The 20,177-nt window shown below is 38.6% G+C and overlaps 2 protein-coding genes across 2 annotated transcripts in view; one reads left to right on the forward strand and one right to left on the reverse strand.

Moving 5' to 3' along the window:
* Positions 1 to 20,177, reverse strand: part of nbeab (neurobeachin b) — a 220,086-nt gene that overhangs the window by 47,387 nt on the left and 152,522 nt on the right. Inside the window, 1 exon segment of the mRNA XM_056756231.1 lies at positions 19,157 to 19,293. Within this exon segment, the coding sequence (XP_056612209.1) occupies positions 19,157 to 19,293 (137 nt within the window).
* mab21l1 (mab-21-like 1) lies at positions 15,512 to 18,574 on the forward strand. The gene has a single exon (XM_056756230.1). It carries the CDS (start codon positions 16,677 to 16,679, stop codon positions 17,754 to 17,756), a length of 1,080 nt encoding a protein of 359 aa, XP_056612208.1. The 5' UTR covers positions 15,512 to 16,676; the 3' UTR covers positions 17,757 to 18,574.

Below are 20,177 nucleotides of genomic sequence, written 5' to 3' on the forward strand. Positions count from 1 at the left end.
AACTATTCTGATGACTGTTGTGCTTATGTCATGTCAGAATGCCCAAACTTACACGCTTTTGACTAATGAACACTATTACGGTACATCTCTGCATCAGCGAATGTATAAACCCTGATGGCTGTAACATACAGTAGACCAACGAATACACATGATATTTATTATAAAATACATGAAATTTATGACATGACATAAGAATAGCATTCAATGCATTAGATTAAATACGCAATAACAACACTGTGAAATATTTTGTTATGAATGCAATGAGAAATACACGTTCCATAAACATACAGCACCTAGGGTTGGGGGTCCTAACAATAAACACAGCCCACCATTCTTCTCGTTTTGTTGCAGTTAACAGCCATTATCGAGAATGACATCAAAGCCAAATCTTTTTTCGATCCCTTTTCTTAAAAGGACGCACCTAAACTGCCCTCACAAGTATTACGACTAGGCGAATACATCAAAAAGATCCGTCATTTTTAAACCGGACACAATTTTTCACACACCCCCAAGAGAAACGAGTGCGATCCCTCTCCGTGTCAAATGTGTGCCGAGTCTGGCCGGGGATATAACAGCCAGCATGACTGATATGTTTATAAAGGGGGTCGTCTGTCGCACTGACAACCTGCCATCATAGCACCTCTGCCGGGCTCGCCGCAGATTTCTCTAATAGGCTTCCACTGCTGGGACTGAATATGTGTGTGTGTGGAATGAGAGAGAGGAAAATGTGTCTACAATGTGAAGCACTTGTCTCATTCAGGAATGGTGTCTACTCAACAAGGTGAGCTAGAAAAAAGAATATGAGCTAAAGAGCTTTAGCTTCACCTAAACGTTGTGTATTTGTGCATAGTTCAATTTAAAGGGATATTTAAAGCCAATATAAAATCCTGTTTTTATATCTCTCTTTTGGATCATTGCATTGTAAATCGGAGAGAGAATTGCGACAACTTACATGCTAAGAAAATTTGCAGTATATTAGAAATCTATTTTAGCAGCACATACTGAAAAGAAATAAAATGGTTAAGTTGTTAAGAATGCATTTCATCTTAAATTGTGAGGAACGTTCAAACAAATTAGATGGAAACTTAAGTCACGAAAATAAACCAGAGTGAATAATAGTTCAAATTGGACTTCAAATGATAAAATGTGAATTATAAAATCTAACATTGAGTTCTACTATTGTATTTCTTGTAAAACCACAGTAATAAATGTCTCGGGAGTCGTGACAACGAAACATATTTAACATAAAAACATGCCATAAAAACAAACATTATTAAAACTTATTTTACACAATCTATGTTGTTGATGTAAAATATAATGCGTCACATTTTGGCGACCCAAGAAGTTGAAGACGACAGTAATTTCACATTAAGGTGAACAAGCCCTTTAAACCCATTCTTCGAAAAATATACAGACCTTTAAAAACTTCACTACCGCTCAATGGCAGTAATGGATACATTAAAATAACTCGGACTGCCTTTTGTTGCTTGTAAAAGATTTTTATTGCATGTAGGGTGCAATGCAGCTGGTCTAAGGGGCAGTGGAGTTTGAATGCGCACATGCTGTGACACTGTACTTGTAGAGAGGAAAGATCAGCACACTATGTGACAGTCTTTACCAAAGGGCCTGTATTTGAACAGGTGGGGGTCTGGACTGTAACTGTCGGCTGTTGTTGGCTCCTGGCTTCTCGAGGAATAGCAAAGGATGACAAGGTGTGACTACTGCAGTCTGCCCACTATGTGCATGAATGTGTTTGTCCGTCTGTTTGTGTCTGTGTGTGTGTGTGTGCCCTAGCACGTAGCCTTGTCGCTGCCAAACTCAAACGTACACACTTCATCCGAGTTGCCGCTGCCCTGATTTACATCACGAGGAAACAAATTTGACCTTTTGTGCAAACATGTCCTGATGACTTTCTCAGTGATGGAGTGTTTGTTTGTCTCACTGTGGTTTAATTACTCATTTAGCACCAGGTGCATTTTTTTTTAAAACACAAAAAGCAAATTGTATTTAAAAGCAAGCGACAGTGTGAGTTCGCATATTAAACATCACATTTTCGTTTTCTATGTAGTACACACAAATGTAATGAATATACATAAGAAATATGACACGTTGATACTGTATAGTCCTTAGATATACGAGAGCGATCGAGCATTCAAAATACCATGTAACATAAAATAAAAGAATATTTGTATGTATTTTTTTACATTATATTTGTTATAAATATTTGTATAATAATATATATATTCAAGATTTATAAAGATAATGCTTTATATATATATATATATATATTTATATACACTCACAAACATACACAGTGAATATATATATATACACACACACACACACTCACATTGAAAATGGATTGTATCACCAAGTAAGTCTTAAAGATAAAGCATTTGTCAAATGCATAAAAATAATGTTAATGGGAATATGCAATTCATTGACATTATGAATAAGCCTTTACAGGCACACAAATACTTATTGGAATTTAACAATTAACAATAAAAACCAATATAGAGGTACAAAGTATTTTCTGCATCATGGATACAAACACCAAAACTAAAAAGTGATTATTGAAACTCCCTGATCCAAATCTGAAGCTGTTTACCAGGTTTCCGCAGATCGTTTTAATAGATGAAAAACTCTCATCTGTAAAACTCAAAGGAAATCATCAAAGGCTATATTTCCCATCTGATCTCGCCTGTTTGTGACATCTGCTCTAAGGGGAGAAAATGAGCAACATTTAAAATTCCTTCAGATTATCCCAAGCCTCTCATTGGACGCTCCTGACGGAATCCATTTCTCAGCCCAGTAAATGGGAATGGCTTCCAGAGCAGGTATCTCGGGAAAGAGGATGTGGTTTTTGCATAATCACTGTCACCGCAGATTTAGGGTGTGTGAGAGCGCGTGTCGGGGTGACACGGTTTCAGTTGCGAAGCGAGACGCCGTTGATAAACGGATGAATATGAGCTCTGCTCTCTGCTCAGATCACTGCCTAATATGTCCAACCCAGTTTGTCAATAGCGGTTCTGCTGCAAGGGCCGCGTCTTGGGTACGCATGAGAGATCGTGCGTGCAGTGAAAACAGATCTGTTGATGCTGTCTATGTGAAATCTCGTTGCAGTTGAGCTTGTTTGTAAAAGTTGAAAATGTGCCCTTTCTGCACCACTAGTGTTGCCAAACAGAACCGTTATATGCTGAAAAAAGTCAAGTTTACAATCAAGTTTCTTAAATGCTCCCATCTGCCATTGGTCATCCAACAGGAGGTCCCACCTCTAAATGACACCACTAACCCAATCCTACGTTTTTAACATATAATCACTTAACAATTGTTTTTGCATAATAGTTCCATAAAGGTTAAGAAAATGCTATTTTAATAAAAAAGTCACTTTATTTTTAAATATTGGTCTGTAGGGTAATCAACAACCAACATAGCTAGGATGTTAACGATGAAAAGAGGAGAATTTAAAAGTCCCCGTAGGCACATATACACATGAGGCTAACACTAATCTAGATAAACAGCCTGAGACGGTCTGTATTAAAGGCGTTTTAAAAGACAGAGTGTAATTTTCTACAGAGTCCATTTTCAGGGCCCGTACTAATGGCCTTTCTTAAGAGACTCATCACACTTACGATGACTGAATTCACACTGATCTGATGAAGAGCTTCCACAGCCTGACACTGAGAGATTGCAAACAGTAGCATTTGAACACTAGAAATTGACACCAGATTCTTTACACTACATATGTTATAAAGAGGTAAATAAAGGAATTTTACACACAGTCTGCACTTAAAAAAAGACTAAGAAAAAGAAAGAATACCTATTAAGATTACCTGACAATTTTACAGACATACCGCTAACAATTTAACAAAACACAAAACATTGCAAAATTCATAATACAGGTGATCAATTCAACAAAATATTGTATATTCTGACCCTTTGTGCTGATTTTTAAGTGTGTAACTTATCTATTACTGCCTGAGAACAACAAGAACAAAAATGGATTGCAGTTCGCAAGACTTTAGCCGCTAGCGCTACAACGTCTATGCTAATATGAAGTCTCTGTTATGCGTGGGAGGGGTGTTTTTCTCATCCTCAGAGGTAAGTGAGAGGGAAACAGTAGAGGGTAATCTGGCTGTTGAGCACGGTAGATAATTTGCACTTGATCCCCTTGTAATTATATAGTTTAAATCTTTTTACCCTCGCTAATCCAGCGCCGCTTGGAGATGTTTTCCGGGCGGCTTTGATGGGGCTGTTGGACTACCCTCGTCAACTTATGTCTATCGCTTTCTAGAGGATTTTAGGAGTGGGAGGAGAAGGCTCGTGTTGCTATAATTATTTTGACTGTTTATTTCATGCGAGCATGTATTTTGCATATCGCTCCACAACATGAGGAAGGGATGGGGGAAATCTTAAAGGAACACCATGGGGGGGAGATTAAATTCGGTTGGAAGATGTTAACTGATGCAAGTCGTAATTTTTGCGGTTACGAATCTTATGACTGAATCTTACGAATCTTATCTTGGTCGCAGATATTGAATACTAAAACGAACCTAAAATACTAAACCGATTCACACTTATGTCAATAAGACTAATCGACACAAAATCAACACAGTTTTTCAAATAAAATTGGTCCAAACCTTTTCACACTGAATCTGAAACTAGTTTTCTTAACTAGTGATTTTACAGCTTTAGTTTACCCCCAAATAAAAAGTATGTCATCATTTATTCAAACTTGTGACACTTTCTTTTGTAGAACCCCGCTGGAGATATTTTGAGAAATGTCTCTGTGGTTTTGTGTCCATAAAATGGAATTCAATAGCGGCCAATGAGGTTTGCCTCCAAACATACTTCAAATTAAATTTTATGTCATGCAGAAGAAAGAAAGTCATACATTTTTGCAATGACATGAGCGTAAGTAAAAGTTTTTATTTTGGGGTGTTTTAAGCTCGATACAATGAAATCTGTAAACTGGTGCATAATGTTACAGTTTAACAAAAATCTCCCGTGATGGCCGGAAGTTGATGTCTAAGCTAAAGCATGACGTCTGGGTGTGTTATGCATGTGCGTGTGTGTTCGGTGGTATCCCTGCTGGCCAGCGGGACGGCGGACCATCTTGCAAGCCTGCCAAAGCTGACAGCCTGTGACAATCTGCCTGGCATGTGGCTATTTGACTAATTACACTGGATTACAGCATATTAATGCAAGCTGTTTACTCCAGGGTTAGTGACCTAGACTTGCTTGCTCCACTACATGGGGAACACACAGGAAAAGAGATTTAAAGCGATTTTGTTTTAAAATGAAAACAGAAGTGGGTTTGTCTATGTTGTCTGTGTATCTCATTTTAAAGCCTTAATCATGCAGTTCCCATCCCACCTTCATGAATTTCTTCTGCAAACCACAAAAGAAAACATTTCGAAGAATGTTGCTATAAAACCGTTGGTACACATTGACTTGCATTGGTTTTGTGTTCATAGATGAGATGTCAATGAGTACCAGCGGTTTTTGGTTTCCAACGTTCTTCAAAATATCTTCTTTTGTGGTTTAGAGAAGAAAGAAAACTATACAGGTTTCAAATTACATGACGATGAGTAAATGATGACACACTTTTCATTTTTGGAAGAACTATCCCTTTAAAATGTCTCTACCTTAGTATATTTGCTTCTTTCTATATATCTCTCTGTCGTTCATCCTTTGGAAAAGGGAAATGGTTGTAATAGGAGTACACCAAAGACAGCAAGTTCGTGAAGTGATTTATTACACATAAGAGTTAATGTTCCCCAAAGCTGGATCATAGGCGTTTCCTCATTGATTGAGCTTTTGTGCTGAAATCAGATCTAGATTAATGGGGGATTGTCGCATGGGGGAAGACTGGACAAAAATCTTTATTTTCCGCTCATTTACATTAGGCTGAGAAAATAGTGTTCCAAAGTATCTCTGGCTGGAGTGTGTGCAAGACTTATCCAACCTTTATAACAGTTTCTACACTGATTTTGAGAGAGAATTTTTTTTTTTTCAAAATTGCCAAAATATTTCATAAGAAAACTTACAATGTATAAGGGATGTGAAAAAAGGTTATCAAAGAGTTCTTACAAGCGTCAAAGTTTCAAAGATGCAATCGCCCAAGGCAAGCACACACTGCATCTGGGCCTATCAACCAAAATTGGAAGCCTAAACTTTAACAAAAGCAAAAGAGAAGAAATGAGGCGTACAATGAGTGTGTTTAAAACACAACGGCTCTCCCGATTGTCCTAAATCAATCCCAGACTTGTAACAAAGACAGACCGAAGCTTTGCTATTTGTATCCTCTCTCTTCTGGCCCTAGAGCCGTCTTATAATAGTCTTAAAGTAGCCATTGAAGGAAAAGAGCCCTTGAGTGGCTTACACAGACCCTCCTATGAAACATTTAGGCAGCGGTTTCCAAGGGCCCATAGATGCTGGAAGAAAAGGTAAGACGGCAGAATGGGCTTCTAGCGTTCTGCCGGCCGTATTGTACAGAAGTCACATCACATTAACTCTGAGGGCCCTTTGCAGGGGCCCTTTTCACTCCGCGGTGCTTTTCAGAACAGATTAAGCTATGAAAACTTTCAGAATTACTAAAGCACCTATTAGGCATTATACTCTTTCCTTTCTTTGGCTTTTGCTTTGAATGGGATTGAATGCACTGGAGTGTTCAATAGATTCTCTGTGGCGAAAAACTGGAGTTATTGGGTAGGAAACATGATGACGGAAATATTTAGAAGGTAAAAAATGACTGCTAGCCGACTCAAGTGTAGGATTTGTTGACTGGCCAATAATGTGCGTTTACAAAAAACGTCTGCACTGCTTGTTTGTGATCAACTATGGCATATATTTGAAAGAGCATCCTTTTAGGTTTATAACCATGTACACAAGCGAGTTCATCTTTTCTGCAATGTTTTAACTATCAACAATGTTTTTATCCTATAGAAGAGAAAGAGTTTCATTTTTAACTATAACTTAAAATGTTCTTTTTTTCTGTAGCAAAGCGCAGCAGGGAAAATGGGGCGGTGGTTCAAAGCATGATGGTAGAGTATGAATGGTAATTGTATTTAACAGGATTGGTTAAGGCCCTATCGGTGGCTCTTGAGAGGCAGGTCGTGTGGCATTAAATGGCTGTCAACCACTTTAAGATGCTCGGCCTGGGAAGACGGCGAACAAAAGCGCCTGCTATTCGTGAGCTTTGGAGCTCAATTGCAATGTCAATAACAGGATCCCTGCGACTCCAGGCAATGCGTTTTACTTAAATGGTGGGTCCATTAAATCCTAAAATCTTGTTTTTAAACTTCAAGACTTGTAGATTTGGTCTGTATTAGATAGTCTGCTCTGTGTCAATTTATACCGTCATGTGTAGACTGAGAAATGGAATATAATGAGACCTCAAGGGGCATCAGCCCATTAAAACAGCAGGTCTCTTACACCTGCCCAGAAAAATGCTTTGACCAGATGCCTTTCAAAACATTTCAGACACACTCACTACAGCCGCAATGTCAGAATTCGACTGTTTTGGGCAAGCTTCAATCTTCAATGTAAGGTCAATGAAAGCTTTTCGGCTAACACACACACACATATACTCACACACAAACCTCCAGCATGAAGCCGCCTTAATATGACCCCCTAATTGGATTGCCAATACTTGCTAGAAAAGATTGTGGGCCGGCTTGCCCCTTCTTCTTTTGTACTCCCATCAAACACCAAACAGCAAAACAATTGGATTAGGATCAAATGGACTGAGAAGTTTTTGTTCCACGAACACAACAGGTTGGCTAAAATCAGACTGGGCAAAAGCCTTACCCCTCTAAGAGGGAAGGAGGCATTTGAATTTCATATGAACAAAGCTCCACGCAAGTCATTGTTTGGCCTTTTAAAACACAACATGCAATGCACAATTCAAACCAATTGCTGCTTGGTTCATAGTCTCACATCCAATTTTCGGCACAATATCTTCTACCAATCCTTAACACCGCTCAAACCGCTATGTCTGAAAATGGTCTTGATAGTCATTTTGAGCTGAAATATTTCTGCAACATAATCCAATTCGAGTTTATTGGACCCACTGTGCACAAGTAGAGGAACGAACCGGCCCACCTTGGTCATGTCCTGTGTGTAATGGAAATGTGTGCCCTCATCTATACAAACGCCAAAATAAAGCCTCCCCTAGCACCAACATCAATCAACTTAATTACGCCAAGCACCATAATAACAATAATTATAATAATATCTCATTAAGAAAGAGAGAGTGAATGACGGGGGAGAATTAATAGCAGGCAGGTGTACAACATGCTGCAATTATGGAGCTTGAAATTAGTTCATCGCCCAAAGGCAAGCCAAGAAGAAAGAGACTCGTAGTTAGGGGTGCGAAATGGGGGATGCTAAGAAAAAATGGGAGTAAAGTTTCTGGGGTAAAAAAAGGGAATTGCAAATAAGCAAATAGAAATGTCTTAAATGTGCAAATTAGAGCGAAAGGGGGAAGAAAAGCAGCTTTTCCTGGCAGAGTTGTGGGTGCAGATGAAAGGGGGCGGCCCAACGTGATCAAGGGAACCGCGGAGCTCTGCGGCAGCCATCAAGCCTGCACCTCTGCCGGCGACTGGCAGATTCCCGTTCTCCTGTCAATCATTCATTACGCCAAGCCGGAGTCGCAGAGGAAGCGTCTCCTTGCCTTGACCTATCATATTACAGCTTCTGTAAACGACTAATCCTCGTTCGTCAGATGGTGTCAACACCCCCGCCTGTTTCTGCACCCGCTCAGACCCGCCAAATTGACACAATAATAAAATAATTTGAAAGTGCAACGCAAAAGTCAGAGCATGTATAACCCAAGTATATCTAGGCAAATATGCACACATTATATATGCATGTGTGTAAAGTACGTACACACACATTAAATATATATACAGTGTATACAGTGCTTATATGTTTACATTATTTATACATTTATAATCCGTCTGTCTGTCTATTCTGCATAGATTAATAAATATGTTTATAACAATAATAATAATAGCAACATTATTTTTATTATTGGGATCAATTATTATTTTGCAAATCTACATTTTATCAGTTTAACTGTGTTACTGTAGATGTTTTACAGTTAACACGTCTTGTAAACATTTTACATCGAACTTGGAACTTTTTGTTTTTATGTATATTTATTGAAATGCATTTTGACGTGATCGTCCCACATGCTGTGTAAAAATGGTGAGTACGAGAAGACTGGGCTGCTGAATGTTTTATTATGGGGGAACACGTGGTCATCAGAATGGCTCTTTTAGCCTGAGGGCTGTTCCAGCGTGCAGAGAGCCCTGAAGGCAGGAAGCGGTATGTCAGCCCTTCCCACTGCCCTCTCCAGGAGTTTTAGCAGGAGCCGCACACCTACTGAATTTTGATAATGGAAGCCGGCTGGAGCTCAACTACTACATTAATGAGGCCGGCTGAGAACTTAGAAACCCTTAAAAAAACAATAATACAACGCGTTTAAAACACATTAATTAAACAAAAAACCTATTTAGAGATGTTAACATAGATCTAAACGAAGTTGTTTTCTGAATTACAAAAAGTTGCTTCCAAAATCTGTGTGCGGTAAATGACCAATACTATTATAGATCATAAGGAAGCTTTGTTTTCTTTGAAAGAAGTCAAAAATAGAGATCGGTTACTTGCTTCATTATTGCCAGTTATTATAGGCACAACTGACCATAAAATGAGGCGCCTAATTCCTTTTGCCCCAATATCAGCCATACAGAATCAGACTTTCGCATAAAGTAGAGCTAAGGATATCAATCATTTTAACCTTCACTGAGGGTCTGTGTCAGTAACACAAAACAGATCATGTGGTGTTAATGAGCGTGTAATATAAAACACCGGCCACTAGCTCCATATGTCACTGCATTATGGAAAACATTATGGAGTCTTGCTTCTGTTATCAGTCAGCTTTATTTTATAACTTCAGTCAGGCAGTATATATGGACTGTGTTTATATAACATAGTAAACGTATTAGTTAACCCTAAATGATAAAAAATACGAAACATTTGTTTATGTTCAAAACATGGGTTATATGTTTATTCACATGACTATTATGACTATAATGCTGCACTACTATTCATTACTGTTATATTCTTTTTATTGATGTAATAGAAAAAGGTGATTACCACAATGTCTATGAAAAGATGAAAATGCTGTGCACGCTATTTATCCGGACCAAAATCTAAACAGAATAACAATAATATAACTGCGCAAAACACCTATGTTCAATGCAGACCAAAGAGAAACAAGCAAGTAAATATTTATCTATTTATATACCCATATCATTTAAGCGGATCCCTGCTCCCAGCCCAAATCTTAATAAAAGAACATCAAAAATCAGCCTCCGCAAACAGACCCTTCTCAATTTCACATTGTCAATTAAGTGTCATTGTGAAGGGATTCCCTGTATAAGTCAGCAGGCGGAAACGAGGCAGTCCGTGTTATTAATGGTAATGATATACGTCAATATGGCCACGTCGCCTCCCACGTGTCAGCTTGTCGTCTTACACAAAAGAACTGGCAACTTATGAACTGCCATCTCCAGTACGGCGAGTCCATAAAACAACTGGCCCGGTCACCAGGGAGCCCACCCCCCCATAGCACCGCCCCCCTCCCTCGAACAGAAACCGCCCCTCACACACAGGGCCAACAGATGACACAGATGGAGAGAGGGCAAACAGAAAAGGGGGCTCCCTTTGTAGCAAGTGGGAACCTTTTCAAAAAGCCATTCATGCAACAAATTGGCCAAAGCTGGACCGCACTATTGGTTCTTGCGTTTTCAATGGTATAACCTCTTTAGTCACAATCAGTGCGGACGCATTTATGGCTTTCTTTGTTTGCTTTAGAGGTAACAAAATATTTAACTAAGAGGTAAATAAGCAATGTGTTGGATTAAATAATAACACGGGGATTCTTGCTGCCAAAAATGGCTAGGTTTAGGTCACATACTGCATGCATTTATCAAAGATTAAAAACATAATTCAAATGGCATGACTTAAAAAGTTGGGTTGTGATTTATGTCTTGAATTTGACAATTCTTATCATTTTAAGCATTACAATGCAACTTCCACTGGATCTTAAAATCAGTATCCATGACTGAACCTTTTCGTCATGTTTCGCAAGAAAGCACCTGTCTCACTTCGCACCTCTTCTCACTTTGCAGTTTGCTCACTTTCTCTCTCACTTTCTCACTGGTTTATTTTCACTCCCCCTTCTTTCTCTCTATCTCTCTCTCCTCCCTCTTGCTATCTGCATATAGAGACATTTGTCATCATTAGCCCAGCTCTGACAGTTGGCACCCAGCACCTCAGATCTCAAGGACTGGCAATTATGAAGCCTTCATCCCTTATTTGGGTTACATGGCCTAATTTCATCATGGGCTTCAACCACCAGCATTTCATTACCCGAGCCCCCAACCAGGGAAAAAAGAAGTCTTTTTCTCTCTTTTTCGTTGCCTTTGTTTTCACTCTCCAGAACCGACTGCTGAGCGCACGTGGTTCTCAGAACGGGGCAGTATAATTAATTTGAAAAGCATCAAGGCATTGTTCTCACTGGGGCTGTTGTGAGGATGTTCTGGTTGAGTATCATCGGGTCAGTGAGCGAATGATTACGGATTCAACCTCTTAACATGGGATTTCTCTGAGACATTAAGATTAATCACAGAGAGCTGAAGAGGTTGGTGTCTTGTGACGGCTGCTTGTTAAAGGTGTTTTTGCAAGCCTGGGGTTTGTGGTTGACTTTAAAAGCAAAAGGAAAACAACTAGATAACTTTCATGAAAAAATGAAATTAAAATGGGATTCGACCATTTGCCAGTGTCCAGAACGTGCATTTGAATATCTTTCGATGCATAAAACTTGTGATTAAAGCATTTAAATCAAAAATATTTTTTGGGAATAACCCAATGATATCAGTGTTAAATCTATGCAAATAAATGCATGTCATTAATCAGAGAAGCTGACAAGCATCACATTTCGCTGGGGGGTGATGTCAAACCTTAAAAAACTGATTAATTTTCTAATATTCTTTTGGTTTTTGGTTTAGACTCGTTCTTTCAGGAATCCAAGGTTCCAGATTTCTCTTATTCACAAAGCTACAATAAAATATCCAGATTTTGCCGGTTTTGTTCCCCTCACAAATTCCCCAAGGACGGGACTTCTAATACAGCGTGGAAAATAAAACAAATGGAAGGAGAGAATTCAAAGCGCAAGGGGTAGGGGGCTGACAGCCGATAGGCACGAGAAAATTAACTGGGAGCCCTGCAGTGTGGCCATATTGCGTGGAATAACTGAATTCGCTTTGGAGGAAAACTCAATGACAATTTTGATATCCATTTGCAGGAAGCTGAAAGGGATATGTCATAATAAGTGTCCGTCTTCTATAATGCAATCTCCGCCGTCGCCGGGCTCCATGCTAATATTGCTTGTCTTAAATGGCAGGCCCTTTAATATGATTTATATTTGACTTCTCCACTCCATTAAGTGCACTTGATAATCTGTGCTTTGACCTGGCGACGCCTTTTGGCTCGGATCCATTTCTGCAGTTCTTTTTTGCAGCTCAGAGAGCTGTCGCGAAATGATGATGGGATCAGAGGAAAGAAGCGTCCATGAATGATGATGAAATACTGAGCTGACCTCCTTTTGTCACTGAATAATAGGATTATTAATATCAGTGTGGAGAAGTGACTATTAAGTTCAATTAACACACTGCTTTGACTGTAAAGCTCTTGATATATTTAAATCTGTGAACAAAACGGTCTTTTGGTAATATTAATATTGGCATGTGATGTTGCCCTTTATTTATAAAAGCGATGTTTGATGTTGTCCCACGTCGTTGTGTTATTATAGTTATGAATGCTGTATTATAAGTGTTTGCAAGCATTTAAATCTTTTTTGAATGGAACAAAATCCTTTTCAGCTTCATGCAAAATATCAAAATTTTCAAGGAAATTTATTTTATAGCACGTTATCTGTCCTGTCTTTGATCACTTAATAGTTATACTTAGTTTGTAAAATGTGAATGTGCATTATTCATATTTCCATGATCTGATGATGTTTTGTAAAAAAAATCATTCAGTCTCCAACTTGTGGTAAAATGGAAAAATTGTCATAAATTTATAAATAACAGCAGTAATAATTTACAACATAATAATTAAACATTTTAGATGCATCACATTGTCATCAAACTGCTTATAATCTTAAACTACGATCTTAATTATTCTGCTACATAACAGATTTATAAATCTAAACATCAACTTAAAACTTCCATTTGACACAAAGGGTTAAAACATATGTTCCCTGATAGTTAAACATTGTATCATGTTTGACATGGGCCTTTAACAGCACGCCTGACCATTCTGACAGGAGAATCACTCTTCAGAACGAGACGGGCGAGAGAGAGAGAAAAATGAAGAGATGATTGGTGAGGAAACTACAGAACAAAGAGGCCTTCAACAAGCTAAATGTTTCCTGGGTCATACGCTTGTCCAAAAAGGGGCGGAAGCCACAGTCATTGTATTGATTTACACAATCCAACATCCCATTCGCTAGGTCAGAAATAGCGGCCGCACTGTTGTCACGTCCTCGTATATCACAGCAAAGCCTCTGGATGTTACGTTGTAGTCACGAAGACACACAGATTGTAATGTTGTAAAGGTTGTGTGTGTGCGTATGTCTGGGGACAGGGGGTCAAGAGGGATTTTAAGTGCCCTTAGGTTACACACAATAAGCCCACTATAGCCACATATGTAAACAGTATATACTGAACGTTTTAGGGAAACAACATACAAATGAGAAGAGTTTTTCTTTTTATGTGTAAAACACCCCGAGCAGTAAAACAGTCATGGGATGGCCTTCATTTACACAGCGTATTAAAATTCAAAACAGTTTTTGTATTATAAAACGCTGCATTGCAAATAAGAAATAACTTTTTTCAGATATGCCTACATCACATTTTTTGTCATCAAGTATTCCGGTTGATCAATTAGTAAAGCACGGTTCTGGCAAGAACACCATCATGAATTTGTTTCTCACAGAAAACACCAATTTAATTAAATGGACAGTAATAATATAACAAAAATGTGGCAAAAGCACCAGGTTAACATTGCAATCTGTATCTCTTCGTGACTACGACACACTGTCCTGGATGAAATAATGCTTGAGGCTGTATTACTGTGCTGTGATTTAATGTAACCTTGGCAAACAATAGACAGCAAACTGATTCAGATATACAAAAGAAGTGCAGAATACATCACAGCATGAACCATTGAAGAGAGGGAGATCTGATATGGTTGGATACCTGCCAGGTAATGTGTGTGTAAAAGAGAGAGAGAGGGAGAAAGAGTGTGTGCGAGAAAGAGATGGTTAGGGAGGAAAGCAAGGTTACTCTGCAAGCAAAAAGGTGTCAGTAAAAAATACTGTGTCAAAATATCTCTTGCCTTTCCCGCTGAAGGCGTATATACATTCTTAAAACAATTTAAACACGAACACAGTCCTGAAATGAATGAATTACATTGCAATGCTTTTGATTTCTACATCGGACAGAATGAACATCACTGCTGTGCATTACAATGATTACTTGCAGATCCTTTTTTGGGTTTTAATATTGCGTCATATCATCCCTGTCACAGGCCCTAACAGCTTTTACACAGTGACAGAGGCGAAAGAAAATTCTGATAAGTGTGATCTCTGCCTGCAAACAGCAGAACACTATTAATTATGGTTGGCAAGATCATCCAGGCAAAATGAGCCAAGCAGACCACAGTGAAGGTTAGAAGCAGCCAATGAAGCCACACCTCAGCACAGTTTTGACCAATAAGAATCAGTATCATGTCCTGAAATATAGATTTTTTAGATACTTATGTAGATACATCACTGTCACCTCGAAAACATCTTAAATATTTGTTTACAACATATATAGTAGGCCATCAACAAAAAAGTAATTTGGTTGTAAATCTGGGCTTATAGAATTTAAAGATACCAATTCGATAAAGCTCTAATATCATATCAAGACAAATGATCGCATCCCTTGAGATGTTAGCATATCATAACCAGAATCGCAGACATCAGAAGGTTTTTCTAATATGTTTTGAATGTCGAAATTAATTTCCTGAATTTGGTAAATCAATTTGTCTGACAATTAAAAATGCTTAAGAAATATAATATTTACAGATCATGTTCAATAACGCTCCAAATAAGCAAGAGTCTTTATTGTGGCTATTTACGAACTTTCAATTCCACATTAAACTAATTTTTAAGGAACCGTGGACGACTGTGATTATTCATTTAAAATCATCATTAACAAAAATGATTATTTAGAAATATTAAAATCGAGCAGTCTATAGTTTTTATCAAAACATGACAAACCTTTTACATTACACTAGTTCGAAGTGCTTTAATCGTTTTGAAAAAAAAGTGTTTCATATATTAAATGACTTACATATATAACAAAATTTCAAATTAACTTTACTGTGCAATGAACATAAAGAATAATTAAATAGAAATGAAATAAAACGTTTTTACATAAATGACGACACTGATCTTGAGTTAAGTAAAACCCCTTCACTGTGCTATAAAATAAAAAACACTTATTAATGTTTAAAAGCATTTCGAGAAAACTATTAAATCATTCGTTAATTAAAAGTGTAATGTGTAAAACATAATTATATTAGAATTAGCTGAAAAACATTATTCCGTTCAAAACGCAATAGCCCAGAACGGCATTCAATATCGTTCAAATGTTGGCAATATAAGTGCTAAAAACCAGTCTTAAATTATTTGAAAAAAATTTAACTTAATTGATTAACGAAAAAACATTACGCACGCCTCAAAAATATCATGTTTTCATTGCAAAAATAAATTAAAACGATAATAAAAAGGTAACTCACAAAGTATTAAATGACATGCACTACAATAATTCTGTTCACAATTGTTGTGTGAGATGGCATTCCCGTGAAATATTATTTCTGTTATTAGCTAAATAAAAAAAGCTGCCTGTATTTAACGAAAACAACCGGAATCCGAAAAGAGCGCATAGCAAATAAACCAGTATCTTCTCTCCATCCAGAGTGTAGGTGCGTTTCCATCAGAGGAGTCTTCGCTTAGATTTAGATGTGTATAAAAACTGAGGATTAATTTGTCGTCAATACACTGAAGCCAGTGACGAGTCGACGCGTGATTGGACGAGCTCGTCTCAAACCCTCCCTTTATAATTTCACGGGAGTCAGTTCGGAGGTCTTAAACACACCTCGCCGGCAGCCGCCACAGCCAGGACACACACACAAGAGCACCCTGCACTTTCCAAACCCTAATTCAAACAGAGAAAATTGCAAGTGGTTTATTTAACTACTGAACGCTGTGCCGGTTTGCGCTCCGCGTTTATGGACTTTTAATTGCAGCGCGCAACACTAGGGCTTCAACTTTTTTCCGTGCGCAACTGAAAACAGAAGCTGATGTTTTAGCTGTCATATTAGCGCATGTGCTCCACGCACAAATAAAAGGTTTGGTTGTTTTTTTCTAGCAACCCCTTTTTTCTTTAAATAGTAAACCTTCTTCTCTAAAATTGGCTCCTGTACAAACAGCCGCGTTGGATCCCTCGGGTTACTGCGAGACTCCGGTGTACAACCCGGATCTCTGTCCAAACATGATCGCCGCCCAGGCCAAGCTGGTGTACCATCTGAATAAATACTACAACGAGAAATGCCAGTCTCGGAAGGCGGCCATCTCCAAGACCATCAGGGAGGTGTGCAAGGTGGTCTCGGATGTCCTGAAAGAGGTGGAGGTCCAGGAGCCCCGCTTCATCAGCTCCTTAAACGAAATGGATAACCGTTTCGAGGGGCTCGAGGTCATCTCCCCCACCGAATTTGAGGTGGTCCTGTATCTGAACCAGATGGGAGTCTTCAACTTTGTGGACGACGGTTCTCTGCCGGGCTGCGCCGTGCTGAAGCTCAGCGACGGCCGGAAGAGAAGCATGTCTCTCTGGGTCGAGTTCATCACGGCTTCGGGATACCTGTCAGCGCGTAAAATCCGCTCCAGGTTCCAGACGCTGGTGGCGCAGGCGGTGGATAAATGCAGCTATAGGGACGTCGTTAAAATGGTCGCGGACACAAGCGAGGTTAAATTGCGCATCAGAGACAGATATGTGGTTCAGATCACCCCCGCTTTCAAATGCACTGGCATATGGCCGCGCAGCGCGGCGCACTGGCCACTGCCGCACATCCCCTGGCCCGGTCCGAACAGGGTGGCAGAAGTCAAGGCTGAGGGTTTCAATCTGTTATCCAAGGAGTGTTACTCGTTAAACGGGAAGCAGAGCTCGGCGGAGAGCGACGCCTGGGTGTTACAGTTCGCCGAAGCGGAGAACCGACTGCTGCTGGGTGGGTGCAGGAAGAAATGCCTTTCCTTGCTTAAGACGTTGCGGGACCGTCACCTTGAACTGCCGGGACAACCTCTCAACAACTACCACATGAAAACTCTAGTATCTTACGAGTGTGAAAAACACCCACGAGAGTCGGACTGGGACGAAAACTGCCTCGGGGATCGACTGAACGGGATTTTATTGCAGCTCATATCTTGCTTGCAGTGCAGGCGATGCCCCCATTATTTTCTACCAACGCTAGACCTCTTCCAAGGGAAGCCTCATTCGGGTCTCGAAAACGCGGCCAAACAAACTTGGCGACTGGCGAGAGAAATTCTAACCAACCCTAAAAGCCTGGAGAAACTCTGAGGTAAAAATCATAACGACATATTTGTGAGGTGAAATCAGAGAATACGCGATCAGACTGTTCTGAAGTTCTGAGGCCTATTCAGAAACTCTTCCACAAAATGGTCACTGTTATGGAAACCAGTCCACGTTTGTGTTGCAAAATGTGCAGTCATTATTACTATGTGGATTATGAAAAAATATTTTACACCGTTTGGTTTCATATAGTTTGGATGATGTGAATTAGTCAGCTCCTTATTTTGTTAACGAGGGAGCGAACTGTATCAACAATCTAAATGAATGGTTACCTGTCAGTATTATTTTTCCTTTTTACGAGCCCTGCCCAACAACACATTTTACCTTTCAAAACGAAGCTACGAGAAGAGCCTTTGACAGAATATAACCTGTACATTTTATACTGTAAATAGACACATTTGTAGATTGTGAATCCGGTGATCTGCAGTTGTGAATGTTGTTCTGTGACACGTAAAATAGAAGTATAATTTCACCTGTTTTAACATTCGCCTGGGTTATTTCCGAAAGAAAACGAAAGAAAGAAGAAAACATTAAGACCTGCATAAACGATAGTTTATCTAAGGTTTACATTTTGATGGTATCCTAAACATTCCATACGCATACTTGAATTCTTATTTAAAGTATTTTCGACCGTTTTTGTTTGTACCTTGCTTACATGAAAAAAGGCTGAAATTAAGAATATATATATGGGAAAATATACCTGAAAATAATGCACTTGAACTACACTGGAATTATAACAATTTGTGATTTGATTTTTTATATCTGTCTGAGTTTATTTAAAGAGTTAATAAAAACAAATTAATATTTGTGTCCAAATAATGATTTACGATTCATAAATATATTGTAAGAACGAGAAGCAAATTTCGGGGATTAAAAAAGTATATAAAAAACAGATATACATTTCAAAATATAGGCTTGCTTGGTTAAAAACAGGAAGAAAAAATTATACGAAAAAAATAAGTATTCATATCAAATTTTCCTGAAGGAGAACAGACATTAAGTGAAATCTGGATGGGACAATCCCCATAAATACAATTTGCACATGTTTCAAAAATAAACTCTCATGACAATTCTAAAATGCACCCTTTCATTTTTATAATGTTCATTTTTCACTTATTTCCAATGTTATTCCATGTTTTTATGGATTGTTTTATGTATGCCTAGCATACATTTTTTTGTAGTGATATGCATGTCGTGTAAATACCAGTTACAATAAATCAGAAATTGACATTGAGTATTTAAGAACCTCGGTTAAATAATAATAATATTTCTTACAAATATTAAATAATTAACGCATGGTAATTCTGCAAAGCTACATTTGGATGTGCATGTCATTTTCCAAGTACACAATAGCAAATGGACAAACGATAAAAAAATTGTAACCTTACTTTGGCATCAATGCGTTTGAAGGCCGGGTCATCTTCATCCACTTCGAAGTAAATTTCCGTGGTAGTGATCGAAAGAGTCCCACGAGCTACAATGACCGGGGCAATAATCTGGGCCGGGGTGCTCAAAACCACAGGGCCTACAACACAAGGAACATATTATTTCTTAATATGCTTATTATTTTTTCACACAGGGGATTAACCCCGAATGCCCATATGATTAAATAATGCTGGATTTATTGGATTTGTATAAGATTATATATAGGCTACAAACATGAATCAACGTTTCAAACCGTTTAAATTTACATTAAAGTATGAAGTATTATCGAGCATTAAATAATATTAGAAGGCAAAATATGTAACATGGGATTTTGTGTAGAAATAAAAAGATACTACAGTCGTCCGACAAGTTCAAACACTGTCTACATTTTAGTGTAGATAAGCGAAGTAATTCAATAAGGCCTATAAGAAAAGAGTACTTTCCCTTATTATTCTGCATCAAAATACGCGATACGCATTATGTGAAAGAGAGCGTTCATGCGCTTCCTCATAAAATTAAACGTTGGGGGGGCATTAAACTTGCATAGAAACCTCTTAAAATAATGCTTCTTTTAAAACAAATAACAACATTTACAGAAATCTTGACATTTGGTTACATTGTAACCGGGACGCAATCCCAAACGCGCACTTTCTCTCTCCGTCTCTTATTTTCTCTCAGTAGGCCTTGTGTTTTTATTTTCTCGCTCTCTATTGGACCAGTCTTTTATTAGCTCACAGTTATAGTAGCAGCCAACGGGTCTGTCCTGGATGTGAGGAGAGGCTCTTGAAATTGGGATATTTATCGATCCCCTGAACTCCAAAGAGCCACTTTAACGTCTCATCAATCTTAATCTGCTCTCCTCGGCCAATTATGCCCGATACTGTTGCAAGATTACAAGTGGATTTGGGTTTCAATTCCCAGAACACTCTTCACTGCTCTCTCCCAGACTGCTCTTACAAACAGCTTAAAGCCGCTCTGCCTCTC

This window comes from Triplophysa dalaica, chromosome 9 (assembly GCF_015846415.1).
Source record: "Triplophysa dalaica isolate WHDGS20190420 chromosome 9, ASM1584641v1, whole genome shotgun sequence".
Classification (NCBI taxonomy): Eukaryota; Metazoa; Chordata; class Actinopteri; order Cypriniformes; family Nemacheilidae; genus Triplophysa; species Triplophysa dalaica.

Coding starts and splice junctions, on each gene's coding strand:
- mab21l1 (XM_056756230.1), top strand. CDS start 16,677: ATGATCGCCGCCCAGGCCAAGCTGGTGTACCATCTGAATAAATACTAC.